Below are 23,856 nucleotides of genomic sequence, written 5' to 3'. Positions count from 1 at the left end.
CGGGGCGCAGCCCGCCCCTCTGTTTCGGGCCTTCCGTTTGCTTGGGAGGGCGGGAGGGCTGGGAATGAGAGCGGGGACGCGCTTCCCCCCTTCCACATTGCCAGGCGTCAGAGTCACGCTCTCCTGGGGCTTCGTGGGACCGCGGCACCCGGGAGCGCCGTCCCGCGCCTGCGCCTGCGCCGTCCGCAGCTTTGGCATTTGCGGGAAACGCGGGCGGCTCTTCATCTTCCCGGTTCGGACCTTTAGTCTCAGTAGCGGGGGCGGCGTCTCGGTTCCGCTTAGTGAACGGGAGCCCTCGTTTGATTTTCCAAGGGCAGAAATTCTTTTAAATTGTGTGTCTTTCGAGATTTATTTCAGTCCTTGGGTAGATTTTCAATGAGCTTCTGGAAAAACTTTAGACTATCTTTCTCTTCCGAGTGTATTTTCCCAGGGCAGATACGGTAGTGATAGGAGCAGTCACCATTTATTCAGCACTTGGTGGCCGGCGCGCCGCCGAGCTCTTCGTGCGTTTTCCCATTCAGTCCCATGAGGTTGTTATTTTACGGATGAGTAAACTGAGGCTGAGAGACTGAACGCCGGCTCTGACAGCCAGTGAATGGCAGAAGCAGGATCAGAACCAGGTTCGTCCAGCTCCAAAGCCTGGGCTTAGTCCCTATCCTGTAATGCTTTCCTAAATTATTACCACAGATTCAACTCTTACCAAGGTTCCCCCAGTTATATTAGGCAGTTCTGATCTGTTTTCTCAGCTACTCAACTGTTATATTTTTATGATATTCCTGAAACCGACTGCGGGGCACTTCCTGACAGCACTGCATAATATTTTGTCTTCCGATACCCAGGCCGCATCTTCCTGACTAAGCCCAACAGCTGGTTCCTACTCTTAACGTTCCTGAACAGCGCTCAGATCTCCCTGGCGACATCACCTCCTCTCAGATGCGCCCCCCTCCCGCCCCTCCCTGAATGTGCCCACTCCACACATTTGCCAGGCTTCTCTTTTTAACTGTTAACAATCTTCTCTTAGTTGAACACTTTAATTCCAATTTCTTAGGTGTTTAGTAAGTAGGGTAGATTTTGCACCCACTGGACGGAAACACTACTGTCTGCTAGTGTTTCTCACTAGAATATGGATTCTTTTTTGGGTGTTGTCATTTTGAATGTTTAAGTACTTCACTGATTTATTTGATTTTTTTTTTAAATATTAGAAAGTGGCCAGTTAAATTTAAAACATCAGATTATAGATTAGCATTTCTTGTGACTCTAACTTTGAACAATTTAATTGATTAGCTTACAGCAGTGTGCTGGAATGTGCTTTTTCTTTTTTGCTTGGGTAATGAAATTTAGAGCAGAATTTGTAAACATTTTCTGGACCCTGCCACTGCCGTACGAAAGCCAACATAACTGAGCATGTCACTGAGCGTGTGGTCCAGGGCAGGTTTACTTACGGACACTGAAATTGGAATTTCACACAATTATTTTTAATACTTAATAGACTTTTAGTACAGTTTTGGATTTACAGAATAATTGAGCACATAGCAATAGGATTCCATATCCCTCCCCCTTTCCCCGATTTCTAACATCTTGCATTAGTGTAGTACACTTGTTACAGCCGATGAGCTGGTGTTATCATTATCATTATGTACATTATCATTAACTGAGAGCCATAGGTTACATTAAGGTTCACTCTGCACTGTACATTCTGTGAGTTTTGACAAACGTGTAATATCAGGTACCTACCATTACGGTGTCATAGAGAATCATTTCACTGTCCTAATAATCCCATGCTCTACCCATTCATCCCTCCCTCCCTGGCAACCACTGATTTTTTCACTGTCTCCCTAGTTCCTAGTTTTGCCATTTGCAGAATGTCTTAAAGTTGGGAGGGAGGGAGAGAGCAGGTAGAGGGAGAAGGTGTGGGAAAGGAGGTGGGGGAGGAGAGGGACAAGAAAAGGGAGTGGGGATCTTTCTCTTCTCGTAAGGCCACAGCCCTACCAGATAGAGCCCCGCCCTTGTGACCTCATTTAACTTGTCTAAACGATGGCCTTCTTTTTTCTTGACTAGGATCCCACCTGCAAACACGCATTGCTTTCACTCGTCTGGAAGGTTCCTTAGTCTTTTCCTGCCCTTCGTGACCTTGACAGTCTTAGGGAATACAGGTCTCTTATTCCGTAAGGTGACCCTGAGGCTGTCCACTGCTCACGACCAGGCCGTGCTTCATGGCAAGGACGCCAGAGAAATGACACTGTGCTCTTCTGAGCATATCGCGTCTGGACACAGCCTTGTTCTGTCCATAGGTGGTGGTCACCTTGATCACGGGGTCGAGTTGCTATCTGCCGGGGTTGGTTCCCCGCTGTGCAGTCGCTGTTTCTCCTTTTGGATTTGATTACTGTTTGGGGGCAGATAATCTGACATGATACCAGTATCCTGTTCCTCGCGGAACCTCCGGCCAGCAGCCCTGGCCTGCCGCGATCACGCCAGCCCATGTCACTACCACTCTAGTGCCAAATGGGGGTCATCCCTTCATTCTGTCTGCGTTTGTTAGTTGACGCTGTACCGTACGAAAGAGATTTCTCCGTGTGTGTGTGTGTGTGTGTGTGTATTTCATCATGGACCATTGATTCCTGTGTGATTCAGTGGGTTGTAGTCTGGTACTCATTTAATTTGGATGCTCAGATTTTCCCAGACTTGACCAGCGGGAGTCCATTCGTATCAGCTCTTCTATTCTTTTGATGTGTTCTCCTCAGTCTCTGAGAAATTTCCTTATTTTCTGTCACGACAAAGTTTTCCAGTTTCATCCTGCATTTTTTCCTCTTTAGCCCTGGAACTGGCCATTTCTCCAAGGCGCCCTTAGTGGACTTGCGTTTAGTGGAGGGTGGTGTTCAGTTCCAAGGTCTGAGCACAGTGTCGTCATCGCTACTGAGGTGTCGTTGCTGCTAGGACCTTTCAGCGGAAGCTAGTCCTTTTCTGGGAATCATGGGAATAACCTTTCATTATTACTACACACAGTTTTTTGCTTATGTTCTGTTTTGTTGGCGGAATGTTTCTGTCATCGGCCGAGTTAACAGACGGCGGGGCAGTTCCTGGGGGTGCGACGTGAGGAAATGGCAGCGTCAGGGGCGTGATGGCAGGGAGGGCGTGGAGTACAGGAGGCGGACCCAGGTTTGGAGAACTTCACAGTTTCCGAAGTTCTGAAAATGGCAGGGAAGGTAGACACTCTACAGATTGCACGGAGGTCAGCTGTCTTTGGCCTTGTCAGCAACTTGACCTCTACAGAAAGTTTCAACCTAGTTCATTGAGGAATATTTTCTGTGTCCACAGACTTCTTGGCTTATAATGAAATCTTGTTAGGAAGTTGGAATACGTTGAATGGTTTGGATGAGTACGCGGTTAACTGTCTAGGCAGAGAATCGGCTGTGCCCCTAACTCACGGGGCTGGCGGACGCGCAGTGCGTGTGCCGCCACCACCCTCGCCTGCCGTCACAGTCGGTCGGCCACACTGCTTTTCATGCTGAGCCCAGAGGCAGCCTCACGATCGGTGTTGTCCCAGTGCTGTCCCAGAAAGTCACTACCGGTTAGTCCAACATGACATGACATAAAATCTATTTTTAAATCTCTGGTGTAAGGATTTCGTTCACAAGATAAAAATTATGTGCAAAACCACACAAGTTAGAAGCCAGTTTTGCGGCGGTCATCGTTCACGCCGTGGGAGGGGAGCAGTAGCAGTGCTGGCTGGCGAGAAACCCTTGCTGAGCTGGTATAGGGGTTCAGAGCTTATTCTCTTTTCAAAAGTTTGACTTGACACTTCATCTCTATTCTTTCCTTTTGTCCAAAGATTCTGCTCTGTTTGCTGAACTTGGCTATTTCACAGACACCGATGACCTGCATTTGGATGCAGCACATGAAACTTACGTAAGTACTAGAGGAGAAATACTGAGTAATGTGATATTTCATTTTTACGCTAATTATTGCAAGAAGGTTTTGGGAATAACGGGTTTCGGCTAGTTATTTTTGAATAACTTAGCGTTAAGTAGGAAAGTTAGTGGCCATTTTGTAGTCAGTAAATTTAGGGTTGTGGAAGTTGCATTGGTCTCGGTGCGGGAAGACTTGTGTTTGAGTCCACCTTTGTCTCGGGGTGCTGACTGGAAGGGCGACTTAACTGCCTGCTTCTTGGCTTTTAAGACAACTTTGCTGCATACGGGGGACGGTGTGTTGAGGGGTTTGTTGTGTGAGTCGCAGACCCAGCCGGAGTAGAACCGACCAACTTCCTTTGTAGAAGCTTCGTGTCCTTAGGGTGGAGTGCCTGAGACTCAGAAACTTACTCTTTGCCTTCCATTGGTTGGAGTCTGCGTAGAATGTCTTCTGGTACTTCGGGTCCTCGAGAACATCTTCGCTTTCTCTTTCCTTTTCCGATTGGTGCACACTCTCCGTACATGGCATGCCGGCCTGTGGAGCTCTTGTTTGGACGAGGCGCTGTTGCAGTTGGGAAGCAGTGCAGGTGAACAGTGTGATTTTCATCTGCACATCAGTCACATCAGATGTTCACCACTTGTTTTTTATGCTCTTCTTAACCTGAGTATAAAAATAGGTATTGCTTGCTCAGAGAGTTTCTCAGACATTTCTTAAAGAACCATTTAGCAGGTTTTTTTTTTTTTTACAATGAATCAATAGAAGAGAATAAAAACATATTTTTAAAGCGCTGCATGGGATTTTAGTTGCTTTTAATTCTTTTTGAGATAGTTTAGAATGTGGTCTGTTGATTAAATTGACTTTTAATATTGTCTGGTTGCCTAAGCAACTGATATTCTTTTACAACCTCTACAGCCTAAACCCCTCAGGAAACAGTGGGTTAGGTTTGAAAGATTCAGGGAAATGTGGTCCTGATTTTATAACGAACATTCTGACCTTACCCACGTCAGCCCTCCCACCCCTTAGTCTTTCCGGTGTACAGTGGAGGGTTGCAGCAGGTGGGCTCCGAGGGCCCCTTCTAAAGTCAGTGTCTCTCTTCCGCACGGTAGTTGGGTTTCCCAGCAGATGTCATTGAAGAGCCAACATATGTAAATACCGACATATTTTACTTGATGTAAACGGACCTGTTAAATTTCCAGCCGCGCTGTAAAACCTTACGCTGTAAAAGGTATTTGACTTTTTGGCCGAAGACTGAGTGAGAGTCCTAAGTACGTCATGCCCTACATCGTACAAGGTAAAGCGTGTCGCTGGCCCCAGGCAGGCCTCGCTGCTCGATTTACTTCGGCTGCGGGAGTTAGGGATCCGTTCGGTTGCCGAAAGTGCAGGGCTGCTTAAGTTTTTGATGTGTGGATTCAAATAAGAGAAAAAAAGCAAAGGAGATTGGTTTACAAAGTGCTTCTTTTCGTGATCTTTTCTTCACGTGCACTCCCAGTTTCCTCTGACCTGTGCTGGTTTTGCTCAGTGAAGGGCAGCGTGACGAGAAAGCAGTTTCCCTACTTCCTTCTGTTCCGTTCTCAGTGGAAATAAACCGCACGATGGGTGTTTCAAATCGATGTTATTCTAGAAAGTATTACCAAGCGGTTGTTAATAAGTAATAGATTAATCTTTACTCTTTGCCTGGGTCTTACTTCCCCTGTTGTTGCTGCTTCATCGTCTGTCACGTTAAGTTAGTGTTGGCCGCCTTTGGACTTGGTCATACTGTTTATAGCACGTTGACTTCTGTTCCTGTCTCTCTAAGCCCAGACGCTTAGAAGAGGGTCTCCAGCTCACACGCGGGCTCTGGACTCATGATGGGGGGGGTATTCGTGCGTGCGCGCGCGTGTGTGTGTGTGTGTGTGTGTGTGTCATAAGACGGTCACCCAGATGGCTCGGAATGTGCTTCTGAGTAAAAACTGTCATCTTAGTGCAAAGAAGCGAAGAGTTCCTCTAAAAGGCTTGTTGACCCCGTTTGAGAAACTTAATTTTATCTTGTAGGATTAAAAAAAATTTAGGAATTTTATTTTAGAAATTTCAGAAGTATAGGACAGTAAAAAAAAAAGATGAAAATGACCATCTTCCTCTGAGTCTCTTGTAGGGAGCTAAAGCTCCCCAAATTCAAAAGAGTGCATGGATTATCTCGGGAGGCCTGCTTGCATAAAAAGGGAAAGGCTGGTTCTGTGGAATTCCAGGAAGAAGAAGATTAAGTATAGACAAAAGGAGTGTCGAAGGGAGTGTCAAAGGGAGTGTCGATTGTACCTCGATCTTCAGGATGTTACTTTTATTATGTTATTTTGGGATACACAAAGGAACAGATTATGTATAAAGAGAAGCATAAGAAATAAACTCGGAGAGACAGTTGTGAGATCTGCTCTCCCTCCTGCACCCTGTCTGTCTTCTCTTTTTTCTCAGTCCCCGCCCCCCCCATTCAGGTACCCGGTTTGACTTGGTCGGCTGGTTTCCGACAGTCTCTTCCTTCCAGTGTAACGTTGGGTACGTTTGAAGGTTTGGTTAAAATCTGCGATTCCTGCGTGTCTTTGCAAAACCCTGTGTTCTTTCTGTTGTCTGCGGATGTGATGTGGTGAACAGGCATTTGATTCAACTTGTTTGCCTTAATGGCAGTGCGAGAATTTACTGGATTTCCCTTGTGACAAAAGATGTGTTTTTGTGACTTTCGTAATGGCTCATGCCCACTGAAAAGAATGAGACCAAAGGAGCCGTGTCGCTGCGAACCCCTCACCTCCTGAGTAACTGCTGTGCTTCAGGTAGCTGTGTCGGTTCACCCCGAGGCCCTCCGAGAGGTGTCTGCGTGAACCGATGGAGTTGGACCATTATTTGTCCTGCGTTGGGTAACAGTAATTATTTATGGCAGATCGAGTCTGACAGTTTGATAGTTTGATTTCTGGATGTATATATTCTAATATTCTTTTGCTGATTTGAAACCTACAGGAAAATAACTTCGATAATCTTGATTTTGATTTGGATTTGATGCCTTGGGAGGCAGGCATTTGGGACGTCGACAACCAGCTCTGTACAGGTAATGATGTTTTTCATTGGTAAGAACTTTAAAATGACTCATTTTATTTTGTAGTTCGGTAATAGTCAAAATTAGGTGGAGTTATTGGGCTGCTTTGATGGGTTAAAAAATTCCAGGGACTGCATAGGCTACTCTGGCATGGCCATGAGTACACAAGTTCCCCGCCATGGCGGACTCAAAGAATTTCAGACTTGTGTTTCAGTCACATAAAGAGTTTGTATCAGAAATATTATTTTTGAATTATGTATCATACCTCCATAAGAGGGTATCCTGAAATCCAGACAGAATGTAGGGAATTAAAGGGGAGAAGCTTGGGGTTACCAGATCGGGGCCTGTGCATGTGGTGTGCGTGCTCTGAAGAGGTGGGTTCGGGTGTGCTGAACGAAGCTGGAACCTGCAGCAGACATCGCTTCGGGGGCGAAGCTGATGGGGAGGTGGAGAGGCCCGTTCCCCTTCCCCTGTCTTCAGCACCCTCCTGCCGTCCCCGTCGGCAGGCCGCAGCGGAGGCCCGCGGCGGGGCCTGTGTTCGTTTGCGCCTCTGACTGCAGGAGGCGGACGCGGAGCCGAGGCGGTGGGGGAGCCGCCGGCACGTCCCTGCCAAGCTGCAGCCGTCCGCACCCCACACTCCTGTCCCCTTCATGTTTGGTGTGCACAGGTCCTGCCGGATGCTCTCTTCCCACATAGAGTGTGGGCTGCGCAAGGCCAGTGCTCAGCTCACTACTGCTGTGTAATGAACGACCCTAAAACTTTGTGGCTTGAAGCAGCCACCATTGTATTATGCTCCCCGAAGCTGTGGGTCAGGAATTTGGACAGGGTGTACCGGGAAGGGCTCGTCCATGCTCCGTGATGTCTAGACGTCCACTAGGGAAGTCTGAAGGCTGTGGTAGCGTGACATCTTAAGGGTTCTTCACTGCCGTGTCTGGTGCTTGGGCTGACTTGGCCCTGAGGACTGCCCACGGGGGTGCCTCCACATGGCCTTTCTGTGTGGCTCGGCCTCCTCCGTGTGGCACCCTAGGGCGGTCTGACTGCAGAGGCCCCAGCGCGCGAGGATGCACGTCACGTCACTGCCGTCCTCGAGTTTACTGAAGGGCACAAGCCCGCCGGGACTCAGGCGGACGGGAGTAGACGCCCCTGCTGGACGGGGAGGTGGCAGGAGCACATTCTGGATCATGAGGGACCATGGGACGTTTTGCAGCCAGCTTTGGAAAAGACAGTCTGCCTGCCACAGGGTCACTCCCCCCCTAGGGGCTCAAAACATTATTATAAATAAGTTAATAGGTCCAAAGAGAGGAACGTTTTTGTGAGTTTTAATTGTATTGCCACAAACGCTTCCCTAAAAAAATTCTTTCCTGTTTCTTATATTTTTAAAAACTTGTTCTTTGGGAATCCATGCTTTTTTGCATATGGTACAATATTCACAAGGTCCGAAAGGTCTGTAGAGTGGAAACGTGCCGCCCCCTGCTCTTGCTCCTCAGGGAGAGGGGGTGTGCCCGAGGCACCCCGTGGCCGGTTTCTCACGGCCGCCCTCCGGAGCGGGGGGCCGGGGGAGGCGCACGGCTTCGCACGCGCACGTCATCGCCCCCGGCGACGCTGCTTTCTGCACCTTGACCGTAGCTGCCACACGACTGGATCGTGAGCGCAGGCTTTGCCTTCGTTCTTGCTCCACCCTGAGTTTGTGCTGTCCGGTGGGAACAGCTGTGCTCTGTGTTTTCCAGTTAAAGATATTAAGGCGGAACCTCAGCCACTGTCCCCAGCCTCCTCCAGTTGTTCAGTCTCGTCGCCGCAGTCAGCGGACTCGTGTTCTTCAACCCAGCATGTTCCCGTAAGTAGCCAGCCTTTCACGGTGGCTGTGGTCACGAAGCCCTCTGGACAGGGCGAGCATGGGGGCGCGGTTGGCATCCGCTGCGTGTGCTGTCACCGAATCTCGAGTCTCGAGGAAAGGCGCCGGGCTCCGTCTTGCCCTCCTTGCTGTCTTTGTGCCATCCGTGTCGTTGGTCACTTGTCTCATCGCCCTTCACCAGTCCCCAGGGTTTTTTGTCTGTTGGCTTACTGTCTTTCGCCCCAGCCACCCACTCTCCTCCCTGTAGAATGTGTATTCTTTGAGGACACGGAGACCGAGTGGTCACGACTCCTTCGGTGTCGAACCCGGGGTGGTCTCCCTCGCTCAGCGGGGCCCAGAACTGCCTTTTGAATGGCTAAGACTTTTACAGAGGTCTGGTGGCTTCTTAGAAATGATTCTCTTCTTCATCCAGATAGACGCTCTGAGTCCTGGAAAAGGGAGTACTCAAGGATTTAGGTATTTTTTGGAACGAGGCGAGGGAAAATAGAGCAATTCAGATTAGTATTTGCGTGCGCTGCATCCGTCAGGCTCTGCCTCGGCCGTCATGCGGTCCCAAGCTGTCCTCTCCTGTTGTCTCCAGGAGCCACCTTTGCCGCCCCTGCCAGGCCATTGTCAATCTCTCCTGGAGTCAGTCCGTGGGACTCTCGCTGGTCTCCCTGCCTCCCCGCTCCCCAAGCCCTGTTAGAGGAATTTTCAAAGAGGAATCTTTCAGAATCGTGGATTTGCTAAAAACCCACGCGTGACTTCCCGACCCCTCCAGGGGGGCGAGCCATGTCCTGGGTGCCGGGTCCTCCGTGACCCGTGTCCTGCTTCCCTTTCCAGTCTTGTGCCTTCGTTTCCTCCACCTTCGGTCACACTGCCCTTCGCGTCAGCGTGCGGGAGACCCTGCCAGAGCGCCCGCTCAGCACTGAGCCCCCGTGCGAGGTTGCACACGCGTGCATTTCCACCAGCAGTGTGCAAGGGGGTTTCCCATCATCACTACACAGCATACTTTCTGCTGCTTTTCTTAGGAGTCACACGCGTGCATTTCCACCAGCAGTGTGCAAGGGGGCTGGTTTCCCATCGTCACTACACAGCATATTTTCTGCTGCTTTTCTTAGGAGTGTGATTGGGCATCTTTTCATAAATCTCAAATGTACAAAGCATTTTGCATTTTTTTAATGAACTGACCATTCAGATTTTTGTCCAACTTTTCAGTAATTGTACTGGTCATTTTCACCTCAATTTTTAAAACATTTTATTACATATTAGGATTATTAGTCCTTAGTTGGTGAAATAAGTTAAAAGTATTTTTTCCTCTATGTGTCTTTAAGCTTTATTTTTTTTTTATAGCCGAATATCGATCTTTTACTGCTTTTTCTTTGGTCCTTCAAAGGAGGGTTTTCACCACTCAGAGGTTATGTTTTTATTCTTGTTTTCTTGCTTACATTAATTTTTTGTTTGGAATAGTCTCAAACTTACGGAAATGTTATAAGTACATTGCAAGGAACTTTTCTTCCCTGAACGTTTGTGAGAGGTCGCCAGCCTGACTCCCTGTCGCCCCCAAGTACTTTAACGTCTCCTTCCTACAAACAGGATGTGTCTTATATAACCACGATGTAGCTTCCGAAATCAGGAAATAAACACTGACACATCACCGTCATCTAATCGTCCATTCCCATTTAGATTGTGCACATTGTCCCAAAGATGTTCTCTAGTCCAGCAGAACGATGTAGAGTCACACATTGTGTGTGCTTGTTTTGTCCCTCTATCTCCTGCAGTTGAATCAGTTCATTCTTCCTTGCCTTCTGTGACCTCGTCAGTTTTGGAGGTTAGAGACTAGCCATTTTGCAGAATGTCCCTCGATTGGGTTTGCCCGATGCTTCCGCAGGAGCAGAGTCAGGTTTTCTGTCTGTGGCAGGGGATCACGGAGGCGACGCCGTCTGTCTGGCTTTTGCCGAGGTGCCACACCATTTCCACGTGTCCTGTCACTGACGGCACGGCGTTCATTCTGTCCTACGACCGCAGCCCTGTCTGCCAAGCTCTCCCACCTGAGGCTGCCCTTTCTCCCTTTGCCATAATAAGTATTTCGTGGGCGGGTACCTTAAAACTATGTAAAAGCGTCTTGTTTCTCATCAAACTTTATTTGTTTTTATCACTTTGGACTCACGGTCCGATTTTATGACAGGTAATTATCACTAATTCTGTATCTTTTAACTTAATGCTCTATTTTTTACCATAAAATATTTTAATTATTGTTCAAATTTGTTTTTTATATTTTCTGGGGTTTTTGACTGAAAGGGGGCCTGTGTCATGCAGAGAGTGAACAAGTATCCTCTTAAATTTTCTTTTAATAATCTTGTAGATTATTTCAAAGAGGATATGATGTAGATATTTTGCCTATTTCATTATTATATATAGCATTATTTTCTCTCAGAAAAGAAATGCCACTTTTACGTTAACTTTCTTGATTCTAACAAAATGAGACATCCACTGACTATTAAAATATTTATGGAAAATGTTAATATTACCTTTATACATCTCTATTATCAATTCACTCATTAAATAAAAGGAAAGAGCCCTGCTCCTTTTGGTGTCTGTCTTTTGAAAACATTTGGGCGGTGTTAGTAAATAGAAAGGGATAGAAATAGTGAGAATTATTTGCTTTTGAGACTGAACAAGAGATTGTGGGGAAAGGATATTGGCATTTTACCTTTAGCCTTTTACTGTACTAAATGTTTGTGCAACTAGGAGCCAAGTAAAATGTGAAGTTTGCAGAGGAAACGCAGAAGCAGATAGTACTTCGCATACACCTGCCTTGCGAGTTGTTCTTCCTCAGTGGTGACAGACAGGTCGCGACTATTATCGCGGTGTCTTAGTACTTACTATCCAGCGTTCCCAGTACACGCCACCTTGGCCCGAGGGTGTCTGGGAGTGTTTCTCTGTTTACGCGTGGACCTTGCCTCTCTTTCTAAGTGGTTTTTTGCTCAAGGGTCGTATTCCTCTGCTGAATTTGTGTTATTTTGCTGCAGGAGGAGTTGGATTTGTCTTCTGCCCCCCAGATGTCCCCCCTTTCCTTATACGGCGAGAGCTCTAACGGGCCCTCCTCAACAGAGCCAGCCAAGGAAAGCAAGCCTGTCACTGGTCCCAGGAGCAAAACCGGTATGACTCCATCTCCTAACTGCTGTCACTTCTGATTTAGACTGAGCTTCGGTTCCTCCTTCAAAGGAAATATCGGATTAAGTATACGTTAGTAAGCTGGCCTTTTGTTTTCAGATTAGTGGACCTAGTTGGTTTGTTATGGATGACCAGTGTGGAGAGAAGGACACTTGACATTGGACCTAGGCCCCGTCATCTTCGGGGTGGAAGGCAACATGTCAGTTCAAGATACTGAATGTGAGGGCCATTTGGCTGTCGCATTTGTTAGCTCACTGATCTCCAGGCTTTAACCGGTGGGTTTAGCGGTCCTCCTCTACTGGTTCTTGTCCCTCCTCCCCAAGCCGCAGCTCGGCCCAAATGGGGGACCTCATTCCAGCTGTCAGAGAGGTAAGTCCTGGGGACGTCCCGTGCAGCACGGTGACGGCAGTTGGTGCCGTCTTGCTTTAATAATACTTATGGTTAAAAACAATGTTTGACAGTAGCTAAGAGTAGACTTTGAAAGTTCTCATCACAAGAGAAAGTAATTTTGTAACTGTGGATGTTGACAGATGTTAACTAATCGTGGTGATCGTTTTGTGATGCCAACATCAAATAGTTACCTCGTATACCTGAAACGAATATAACGTTACGTATCATTTATGCCTCCATGAAAGAAAAGGACTTTTCTTCAGCCCCTTGAGGTACAGAGTAGCTGTGCTTAACTCCAGTGAAGGGCGGTTGCTCAGAGGTCAGGATAACCTTAAGAGAACCTACTTCAGAGGTCCAGGTGTGGAGAAGGTGCATCATAGAGTCTGTGTTTTAAGATTTAATTGCCTTCAGGTTGATTTGTGGTTTGTTCGTTTGTTTGTTTGTTTTCCAGAAAATGGACTGACTCTGAAGAAAAAACTTCAGATGAATTCAAAACCTTCAATTCAGCCCAAGCCTTTATTGCTTCCAGCAGCGCCCAAGACTCAAACCAGTGCCAGCGTTCCTGCGAAAGCCATCATCATTCAGGCACTGCCAACTCTCGTGCCGCTGGCAAAGCAGCACCCCATCACCAGCATACACCCCGCACCTGCCAGAGGTACCGGAGTGGCTTTCAGGCTGCGTGTGTGTATTTGGGCCACTAAGGCTTATGCCCTATGATTGTTTCAATTCAGGTTATCGGCTTCGAGTCCTTACTGTCATCAGGGGTTGTCCTTGGTGTAGGGTGATGCAGAGATGCTAACGTGTGGTCCCTGTCCCAACAAGAGAGCTGGCCACCCAGATCCTCTTCTTCCAGTTTTAACTGTGGGCACACCTGTCTGCAAGGCACGTGGTTTTACACAGCCACTTGTAACGAAGGAGAAAATCTGGGAATCTTCTTTGGTGCCATTTTATTCTGAGATTTTTGTGCGTTTGAACTATTTTGCTTTTAAGGACAGGTCAGTATTTAACATGGTTTGTTTCAGGTCTAGTAGGTAGGTGTGTTTTGGCCGTGAAATCAGGCCGTTAACCTCGGAGGAGGCAGCACGGTTCAGTAAACAGTCTGGAATAGCTGTGAGGCGGGGCCGCGAACTCTGCTGCTCGTGTAGAACATGCGTGTTTCCACGTTTTGTCCACCAGATGGCCTCACATTCTTGATTCTACTAGAAGTCGAGGCCAGTATTGAAAGTAGTTCAAGGTTGAGGATTTGGTACTGTTCGGATTTAGGACTTGGAGGTCGTCCGGCAGATTACTCATCACCGTGCTTGGACTGACACGTGTCCACACGGGTAAGGGAAAACGCGTGCGGCCTCTTTCCCGGGGGTTGAGCTCGCTGGCCGAGTAGGACTCTGTTGGTGGGTAGGCCGTAAACAAACACCCATGTCGCGTTTGCTTTCGTGGCTGTGTTTCCAGCCATGGCCTGTTAGCTCATTTCTTTGGATCAGTGTATACAGCAAGGGTGCCGCCGAGGGTTTGCTCCTAGCAGACCGCGGGGGGTCTCAGCGTTGGGGGGGTCTCAGCGTTAGGGGGTCTTGCTGTAGCAGGAGGACAGACTGCTCTTTTCTGAGCGGGGCATCCGTTTCAGAAACCTGAGTCACACTCTGCTGGGAACGTCACTGCTTTCCCAGGGTCTGCGGGGCGGGGGGGGGCACTTATTGTGGGCGGCACGTGCTCATAAGGCACTTGTCGGTTCTTCTGGTACCATCTGGAGACATGGTATTATCATAACGTACAGTTTGAGTGAGACTCGGGAGAGAGGAAGAAGGAAAATACAGGAGAGGCTTCTTCCCGTTAATCGATGTAGGTTTCAGTGGTAACATTTTACCAGTAGAGAACAGGAAGTCATTCTTGGAGGACAGTATCGATGTCTCTGTTCTGGAATGTGAGGCCCGCCATGGATGAGTCCAGTTTAGTTTTCTGCCTTGACGGTGTCGCCCCGTCTGTAAACCCCCCTTGTGGCCCAGCTTGTCTGGCCGCTGTCCCTGATTCTCTTGTCGTTCCTGGTTTCTTGGCTCATACTCTCCTCTGCCTGGAACAGCTTCCGCCTGTTTCCACACCTCAGTCCTGCACACCCGCCGGGACCGACCTGGGCGTGCAGGGGCGGGGGTGTGACAGCCCGAGGGTTGCGGAAGCGGGTGGCGGGTAGGGACAGGCGGTGCTGGGGCATGGGTGTGCCGTGGGGGGTGGGGGCAGAGGGTGGGGTCCTGTCACGAGCCTTTTGGGGAGAAGATAGAGCAGATCACTGAATGGAGGATAGAGGTGCAGTGACTTGCCCACGTCCTTCCGCTGGTGACAGGCGGAGTCAGGACTGAGCCCAGGCGGTCCGGCTCAGTCGGTGTGCCAGTCACGGTGCTGTACTGCCTCTAAATGAGGCTGGGACAAGGTCCTGATCTCAGGCTTTCTGTCCCATCGTGGAGTTAGCAGCTCCGTAGCGGGAACTGCGAGGGCTAATGACTCAGTCGTCCATGCAGCGCCCTATGGCAGCTGTCACCCAAAGGGTAATGATGTGCTGAATAATAGCTGGCTGACGTTTAAGGTTCAGCTTTGTACCAGACACTGCTCTGAGGACCGAAGTGTGTTTTCTTGACCCTTACGTCTCCTCCGTGAGGTGGGGTGCTGTTATTAACTCCATTTACAGATGAGAAAATTGAGACAGAGAAACCACGCAGCAGAGTCACGCGCCAGAGTGCGAGGCGTTCAGTAAATGTCCCATACCTGGTTCAAAACCTTTGGGGATAGTTGGAAGGAAGAACGGTCACAATAGTGAGTCCTGCTTAGTCAGCGACATGCAATGTGCTGTCGTCTAGCCATGACCAGTCGAGGGGACTTCGTGTAACGGCAGGGAGGACCCGGGGCGGGCAGGTGCCTTTGGGCGACCTAGCCCTTCCCACGTTGGGGGCGGCAGTGACCTCAGGGCCCAGAGGGTGCTCTGCGGTCAGGGCCCAGAAGCCACTGTGAGAGCTTTCAGTCTTTTCTTGAACACGGTAATTGAAATTTTGTCGTTTCTCCCCATTCTGCCTTGAGCCAGACGGGTCCTGATTTAGGTGCTGGGTTGTCTGAGGGCAGCTGGGCACTCTGCGGAGTGGGCGCGCTGTGCCCTGGGAGGGCAGGGGGCAGCAGGACCCCAGCCATACTGGCCTCTGACTGGCCAGGGGCAGCCGCTTGCCTCCCAGGGGGCAGTTCTCTGCAACGGGGTAGCGATGGCCCCACAGCAGGCGGTGCTCACTTGGCTTATTTTTCCTAGTTAGTGTTAAGAAATATGACAAACCCCCTGCCTGGTCACCTGCCAATGCTGTGAGCCTGTGACTAGGGCTAGAAGGAGGACCCTGTCTTTGAAATGCCTTAATTCATGTTTACCATGTCCTGCACTCTGTGGAATAGTCCCAAATTCGTTGAACAGTGTTTAGGTTTTTGGAGTCTTTCTGTGGTAATTTTTTAAGCTGGGAATGTGTGGAACACTGCTTCTGATAATGGTCTTCTGAAAGTATCAGTTTCAGTCAGTGGTTCTCAACCGTGGACTTGACCCTGGGGTATGGGTGGTGGGAACAGTAGCCAAGGGTCTGTGTGCCGGTGTTCGTGGCAGCATTTGCTGTGGACTGAATCACTAATTGTGTCATGTGTCTCTGTGTTGTTTTTCAGATGTTGTAGCTACACTTCTGATTAATAAACTGCAATTTCATTGTAAATCGTTACTGAATTCTTAATGGCCTCTTCTCTTCATGTACCTTCTCAGTCCAAAAACGAAAGGATAGCCATGGTCACCTTGGGTGACGTGGTGTCTGATGGACGGAGCAGCACTGGCATTTAGGGCAGGGCCCTTGGTTTACGTTTCGGGTTGTGATGAGTCTCTTTCTCCGGAGTTACCAGATTGACTGTGATTTCTGAGTAATTAAAAACCCTGACACTTGGTCATATGCTATTTATTTTACTTGTTAATTATTTTGACTTGCGTATTGCCCTAAGCATATTTATATCAGCTTATGAGTCATTTCCTCATTTATGTTTCTATTTCATGAAAAGTTATTTTAAGGGAAAATGAGAAGATAAAATATTTAGTGACCATTTACACGTTTACACCCAAGTGAATTGCACATATTGCAAATTTATGAAATTATTTTTAGATCTTTCTTAGTAATTTATCTGGGACAAAATGCTATTAAATTCTACTTTTAGTATGCTTTTTGAGGCCGTCAAAAATATATGTTGATTTTATAGAAGTGATTTTTTGAAGCTAAAACAGATGTTCTTAATAACTATTCTGAAACATTTTTTTTTTTAGTTTTCCTTGATCCTTTGAAATACAGAGCTGAGTTTTACGTGGGTCACATTATCCTGTCTGAAAGTATAATAATTTTTTTTCTTAAAGACAAATTATAAATATATATGAAATTTTAGTTTCTGTTACTGCAATACTTTCAGTTTGCTAGATAGGCTCCAGCCCCTGTGGCTGTTAGGTGAGGCTCTCAGCACCTTACAGAGTTGGCCAGATCTGAAGGGAGATGTGTAGCAGGCAAGTAACGTTTTTAATAGACCAGCGTTAGGAGTTAAACGAGTCTTCTGTAGGTTATCGATACTGATTCTCATCAGATTATTATAATTTAAACCATGGTAAGTGTGAAGATTAAGATTTGTAGGCCATTTTTGCAGGGAAGGGAGTTGGTGTTATCTGCAGATTAATTTATATCACAGGTTTGTTTCTTGTGCTTGTTAGCTGGGAATTCATCTCAAGTGGTTTTTAACATTTTTGATATTTGTAGCCTCTTGTTCACTCGTTGAGTTAATGAATCTCTGTTCATATATTTTTTGGTATTGTACGTATTTCTAAATTCCATTAATTTGAAATATACGAATTCATTATTAAACGTTGGCTATTTATAATATGAAAAATCCTTTTATCCCTAATAAATTTCAGAAATTAATACTTAGAGAAATCAACTTAATGCTTTGCGAATTTAGTATGCGAATAAATGAGGAAAAATATGTGGAAATACACTGTTAACGATAACTTCAAAGGGAATGAATTTAGTTGGTTTCATTGAAAACACAGCGAAGCCATCGTGCATGCGCTGCTGCCGAGTGTGTTTTAATTGGCGGTTCGGAACCGTCAGTGCGATCTCACTCTTCCTGTGTCTGCAGGGGCGACCTAAGCGGCGACCGCTTTCGCCGCCTCAGTGGCCGAGCCCTCTGACCCCTCTTCTCTGTCTCCACTGCAGGTCCGACCGTGCTGCTGTCTCAGCCCGCCGTGGTCCAGCTCCAGGCCCCGGGGATGCTGCCCTGTCCGCAGCCAGTGCTTGCTGTGGCGGCGGGACAGCTCCCTAATCACACGGTGAATGTGGTCCCGGCCCCTGCGGCCAGCAGCGCGGTGACTGGGAAGCTGGCTGTGACTAAACCTGCCCTGCAGAATGCCGTGAGGAGCGTGGGTTCAGATGTGAGTTTTGACACTTACTTAGTGTTTCTTAATGCCCGATTTAAAAAAGGAAAACAGAAACAAGAACAACAGACTTTTGTTTTTGTTGCTTTGTTTTCGTTTTTGAAAGTTTGTTGCTAGCGTGTCAAAGTGCTGACATGGCATACCGGACCTTGGGTGGAAAACGAGGGTAGGGTTTGCTGTGTCAGGGTCCCGGTGGCTGAGGTGTGCGGCGTCCGCAGGGGTCCGACGGGAAGGGCACCCGTCTGGTCCTCACCCCGCCCCCTGCCACGCCGCCTGCGGGGTTCTTTGCTGTTTCCTGACCCAGATGTTTCGGGCAGCCCCTCAGCGGGAGTGTGCACACTGCTTTTTAGTCCGCGTTTATGTGTAGCATCTCTGGGTTTACCGAAGTGTTTTCACCGCTGCATAATGACTCGCTACTCTTGGGAATTCTGTCTCTTCGTGATTATTTGGCACGTTCCCATCTCTGCATACCTTCAAGTTTTCTAGCACATTGTGGGGTTTTTTTTTAAAATAATTTGTAAATCACAGAAAATTTCATAAGATTTACCACCCCCTAAAACCGGTTATAATGCTTGCCAGCTAGTTAGTTCTTGCTTTCTTTAAAAGTGATATGAGATACCTCATGTTGTGTTTTAAACAGTAATTGGACATCATGGGCCTAAAGTTTAATGAAAGTCAAATGATCACTCTAACAGTGGATTCTCTAAAATTGTGATTAGGAAAGCAAACCCTCTGATTTCTTTAAAACGGCCCGATTTAAAAAAGGAAAACAGAAACAAGAACAAAACACAAGAAACAAGAAACAAGAACGAATTGTGATTGGGAAAGCAAACCCTCTGATTTCTTTAAAACATAAGTTGACGTTACTGGTTGTTAATGCCGCCACTCTACCTTCCTTCGGTGTAAAAAAGTACTTTTAAAAAATCCTGTGATCCATTCATGGTGGTTTATCAGACGAATGACTGGCCTATCGCAGTTTATTAGCTGCATGTCAGTAGCCCACGCAGTTGGCGGAACTGCCCGCTGCTGCGTGAGCTCAGCGAAGCGGCCTTCGGCAGCAGGGTTGAGAAGGCCTGTTATCCGGCAGGAGCAGAGCAGCCTCGCTGCACAGTTCTGTCGTCTCTGCAGATAACGGGAGCGGCCTGCGCCAGGACGGGGAGGGGCGTGCGTGTCGTGGGGGGGCGGACACGGATGGTGCGGGGTCAGGCTTGGCCGCGGTGTTAGTTTCTTTCGAGGACTGGAAGCGGCAGGCACGGGGCGTGCGGTGCATAGGCAGAAATACTCAGTGTGTTTCAGTTCAAGACGAAACGATGCGACGCTGGGATTTGCTCTAAAGCGCTGTCGGGAGGTGATTGGCGCCAGCCAGGGAACAAGCCGCAGAACGTCGCCAGTCATTCGAACTGGCTGCGTCACCTCTCTCTCTTCTCGGTGTTTGGGATAATTTCCGTAGTAAGTAAATGAACGACAGTAACAAAAATCTAAAAATATTCTGTGATAATTTTAATTAAAAAGTTGTACAACCAATAAAAAAAAGCGTATGTTTTTTCACAGGAAACAGAAGTTAAGAGAGTTTAAGAATGATAGAAGAGGATTTTAAAAAAAGATGCCTTAAAATTTCCTTTTAGTACTCTTTAAATTATGAATTTGAGTGTTTCTCCTGCAATACTCCCAAATAGAACAAGCGATGAGAAACATTCAAAGTTGTTGTTACATAACGTGTTAGGACATTTAAAATATTTATCATGAAATTTAGACTTGAAAAAAAGTAATGAGTAATCAGAACTTTTCAAAACTAAGCGACAGTCTATCACAGCTGTCGAGAAGTAGTAACATCGTCTTAGTGCACTCACAAAATTGTAGCGTCTGATCGTGGGACAGTCCGGAGGAACTTAGCTGGGCGGGGCGTTCGTCTGGAAGCCTGGCCCAGGTAGAGGAGTGGTCTCGGTAGACTGAGGAAGAGAAGGCTGCGGGTGGCGCCATCTTCTAGGGCCGGGGGGTTGTCGTGTGGAAAACAGGACAGTGGCTCTGGGCGATTCCAGAGGACTGGTCTAGAACAGGGGCGGGCCCCTTCCAGTCCTGTGTCTGCCACACGGTCATTGTATTTAAAAACCAGAGGAGGCCTCTGTTTCATCGCATGTGCCGTCCACCTGTTTCGTAATCTCTGAACATTTCGATGGATTCTTCGTCCACTAGCCTGGCGCCCTTTCTAAGTTCTCGGAGTGAAAGGCCACGCCTGTTCCGCTCTTGAGCGCGTGAGAGTATCGTGAGCTTGGTGAGTAACTCGCCGATGGGGCCTCAGTCAGCACTGAGGACCTGAGGGGCGTGTGGGACGAAGCGCACAACCAGCAAGTCTTGTGTTTTTCTTAAGGCAGTGTTCACCGGCTGTCGTACTAGTTTCCAGCCCTTAGGCTTGACAGTATGGCCAGAGAAAGGTGGGAGGCCTGTGTGTCCGGGGCAGGCGACCTAAAGACACCCCGAGTGTATCTTCCAGTCGGCCCGCACCGAGGTTTCTGGGCCAGCGCGTCAGGGAGCGAGCCAGGCCTTCTCAGTGGGAGTTTCTGGTAGAGGTTTTGCCTTAATGTGTATTTCAAGTAAAGGCCCAGCAGTCTGTCCTATCAGCTGGCCAGGCGACTCAGGAAGCCATAGTCGGTCTGTTCCAGAAGCAGCTGCAGAAGGCTTTGATCTGCTCGGCGTCCCCTGTGCTGGCGCTGGGTCACCCTCAGTAGTCAGCATGTCTGTCAGACTCGAGTCCCGTTCAGTGGGACACGTTTGATTTAGTAGAAGTTTCTGATTCAAAATGGCCCAAAAGAAAAAAAAATTCATTGTGTTTTTTGTGCTTTTAAACAAAACGTGTGGTGAAAAGTTGTAATTTAGCCAAAAAAAAAAAAAAAGGAAAGGAAAAGTCGCGTCCGTCTCTCGTGGCTCGCGGTGCTGACCCGGCTGCTTTTGTCCTACCTTCCCTTCTGTCGCGTGGCGGGTCGCGCTCTCCGGAGGCCCGCTGCTGCCGTGAGTAGCGTTTTTAGCATGCCATCCCCTGCGAACTGCGTTAAGTGCCACGTGTTCTCCTGTGAAACAGTTTGCCTGGTTCACATCATAATCCCACGCTCCCTGCCTTTTGCTGTGAAATCTATTCTGTTGAAGTCTTGGAAACCTCACCCACGTTTTCAAGAAATCCGGTTTGTTTTTGGCCCCGATGCTGGTGGAAGAGACGAGCACCGTCTGTCGCTTCAGCGTTCAGTCCTCTCCTGCGCGCTCGGTGAGCGGCGGGCCTCTTGGAACTGCAGAGGCGCCGTCACGGCAGAGCACGCTGACCCGTCTTTAAGGGGAGGGCGCCTGTTGCCAGGCCTCAGGCCCAGGGCTGGCAGGCCGGCTGTCTGTCTGCAGGGCGCCACCTGCCCATCCCGACCTCACGAAGCTCACGAACCGCCACCGCCCTGCTTTCGCGGTCACGGAGTCATGTTGCTTTGGTTATTGGGTCAAGGTGGAGCAAAAACCCTTTATGGAAATCAGGTGGGGACAATGGCAAGATGACCAGGAGGTGGGTCAGAACTAGAATTGACCTCCCATGCGAGCCCGACTTGGGGGCGCAGGCCTGACCGACGGGGCCCCGGGGTCCCTCGCAGCCTGCCCACCCCGTGCAGCATCCTGTGAGTCTTCACTTAGTGACCTGACCCCTTCCACCTCAGTCCCCTACCCTTTGGGAGTCTGCGCTGGGTCACTAGAGCCACCATGGAAAGCTGGGTGCCGGGAGTCCGTTTCCACTGCAGGTGTTAGGCGTGGTGTGGCGGGGACTCCGCACTTCTCCTCCTGGAGTCAGTGCTGTGCCGGGGTGTGGAGGTGGCGGACATGTCCCAGCTGGTGAGGCGTGGTGTGGCGGGGACTCTGCACTTCTCCTCCTGGAGACAGTGCTGTGCCGGGGTGCGGAGGTGGCGGACGTGTCCCAGCTGGCGCTCTGCCTGCTCCTCTCCTGCCGCGGGCAGTGCTGAGCCTTGGGGACGATGCTTTGACGGGGCGCAGGAGCCGCGCTTGTCCACAGGGAGACGTCCCCTCCGCTCTCAGAGCTTCTCGCTGGGAGCACAGCCCTGGGCACGGGGGCCTGGGCCTTGAGTCCTCGGTGAGCCCGGGAAGGCCTGCAGTAGCACGACTTGCCGGAGACCCCCAGAGCGTATCTTTCAAGAAAAATGCGAGTCTAAATTCGTTTACAGGGCAAAGCAGTGCGAAGAATGGAGGGCGTCTCTTCCGCTTCAGAAACGAGGCCTGACCTCTGCGGGCACTGCAGCCGCTGGCTCATCGGAGAGACGCGGGCGTAGGTTCTCTGTTAGGTGGGTGCGAGTGTAAATCGTGTGTCTGGCCTAGACCGGAGGGAGAAGCAGCGAACAGTGCTTCTCAGCAGAGGCATCCATCAGAGCGAGTCCGACAGGAAGGGCCTGGCGACCTGAGGAGCCGTCCAGCTTTCAGGAAAAAATCGCTCTGGCTCCGCTGTTCGGCTTCCCTGCTACCCGGACTCTCTGCAGGTAAAAGAAAAACAGGTTTTGTTAAAATATTCACAGTTTCTGTATTTGGAGGTTTGAGGCTTCTAAAAATTTATCTTGAATAAAGATTTTGGCAAGTAGTTTCATTTGTGGTTACGGTAGCTTTGGAAGGGGAAGCGAACAGAAGATTTCTTTTTTCGTTTTTTTTTTTTTTTCCTGACGTATTACGTCAGGCTAGATTTACATTGTGGAAACTTTTGCATTCTTTATTCTGATTTTTTCAGCATCTTGATAAAGTTAAAAAGTAATTTTCTTTAAAGGGATGCTGGTTTATGTCTTAATAAATGACGAAGCACCCGGCTCTCTCTGGTTCCCTCCCCGAACCTGCCCCTGGGGACTGGCTCCAGGGACACAGCCTGCCACGCGCAGGTGCGCCCCGGCCGCTCGGCCCCTGCTCAGACGGCTCTCGTGTGTCAGTGCTGGCAGAGTTACCCGTTGCCCTGCTCTGCAGAAACGGCCACCTGCGGCACACCTGTCCTGCACCGCGCTTTCCTCAGGTGGCGTCTCTAAGTAGAGATCTTCCTGTATCAGTGCATAAAGTTTCCCTGATCTTTCACTTGCTGGGTGGCGGTCCGTTTCCTAGGACTCCAGAACCGTTTACGATTTCTGCAGTCTTTTCCTTGATAAACACGCCTCCACTGAATCACGTGGCACTTGCTTTGTTCACGTGCGTGTCTGTGGGAGATGCCTGGGCTGGGATTGGAGAGTCAGGAGTAGGTGGTGTTCACTTTGGTGGCCCTTACCCAGGGGCTCCCCCAAGGGGTACTTCTGGTTGGTTCTTCCTGTGCCGCGTGGGAGAGTGGCAGTCCCGGGCCTCGGAATGGGACCCGCGGACAGGTCTCAGTGTCCCGCAGGCACCGTCTTCCTCTCACCCGTCGCGTCGTGCGACTGTCGTACTTTGTGCGTGTGTTTGTCTGGGGGCGGGGCCCACAGCCTCCTACGTGGTCTTTTTCGTTGTCTTAATGGCTTCATTGAGATAAAATGCACATGCCATGGAGTCCGCCTTTTTAAAGTGCACGATTTGGGGTTTCTTAGTGCACTCACAGAATTACGCTGCCGTCACTGTAACTGAGTTCTAGGCTATTTCATTGCCTGGAAAGGAACTCCAGTCCCCTCAGCAGCCATTCCTCACCCCCTCCTCGAGCCGCTGGCCACCACCTGTCTGCCTTCTGTTTCTGTGCAACTGCCTGTTCTGGACAGTCCATGACCGTGGGATTATGGGCCAGGTGGCCTTTTGTGTATTCACCCAGCATAAGGGTTTTCAAGCTCCATTCATGTTGTAAACTGGATCAGCACCTCTTTCTTTTTATGGCCAAATAACATCCCATTGTTCGGATATGCCACATTTTAGATTTTCCATTCATTAGTTAATGGACATTGGGATGATTTCCTCTTTTTGGCCATTCTGAAAAATGCTGATTTGAACTTTCATGTATAAGTTTTCATAGTTTTTTTAAAAACCATTTTTAATATATAAAGAGTATTTACAAATCAG

At 48.8% G+C, this 23,856-nt stretch overlaps 1 protein-coding gene across 2 annotated transcripts in view; it reads left to right on the top strand.

The window, feature by feature from the left end:
* The window catches only part of ATF6 (activating transcription factor 6), an 85,805-nt gene that overhangs the window by 1,043 nt on the left and 60,906 nt on the right, over positions 1-23,856 (top strand). Inside the window, exons 1-7 of one of the 2 annotated variants that reach the window (XM_025043874.1) lie at positions 581-620; positions 3,830-3,906; positions 6,889-6,976; positions 8,692-8,798; positions 11,828-11,957; positions 12,814-13,017; positions 17,612-17,826. In XM_025043874.1, the coding sequence (XP_024899642.1) occupies positions 596-620; positions 3,830-3,906; positions 6,889-6,976; positions 8,692-8,798; positions 11,828-11,957; positions 12,814-13,017; positions 17,612-17,826 (846 nt within the window). In that variant the 5' untranslated portion in view covers positions 581-595. Of the gene's footprint in view, positions 1-580; positions 621-3,829; positions 3,907-6,888; positions 6,977-8,691; positions 8,799-11,827; positions 11,958-12,813; positions 13,018-17,611; positions 17,827-23,856 lie in introns of those variants that run through there. The other variant, XM_015586244.2, reaches the window with a different exon arrangement.

Source organism: Pteropus alecto, unplaced genomic scaffold (assembly GCF_000325575.1).
Source record: "Pteropus alecto unplaced genomic scaffold, ASM32557v1 scaffold101, whole genome shotgun sequence".
Lineage (NCBI taxonomy): Eukaryota > Metazoa > Chordata > Mammalia > Chiroptera > Pteropodidae > Pteropus > Pteropus alecto.
Note: the sequence above shows the minus strand (reverse complement) of the source record. Positions and strands in the feature narration are given on the sequence as shown.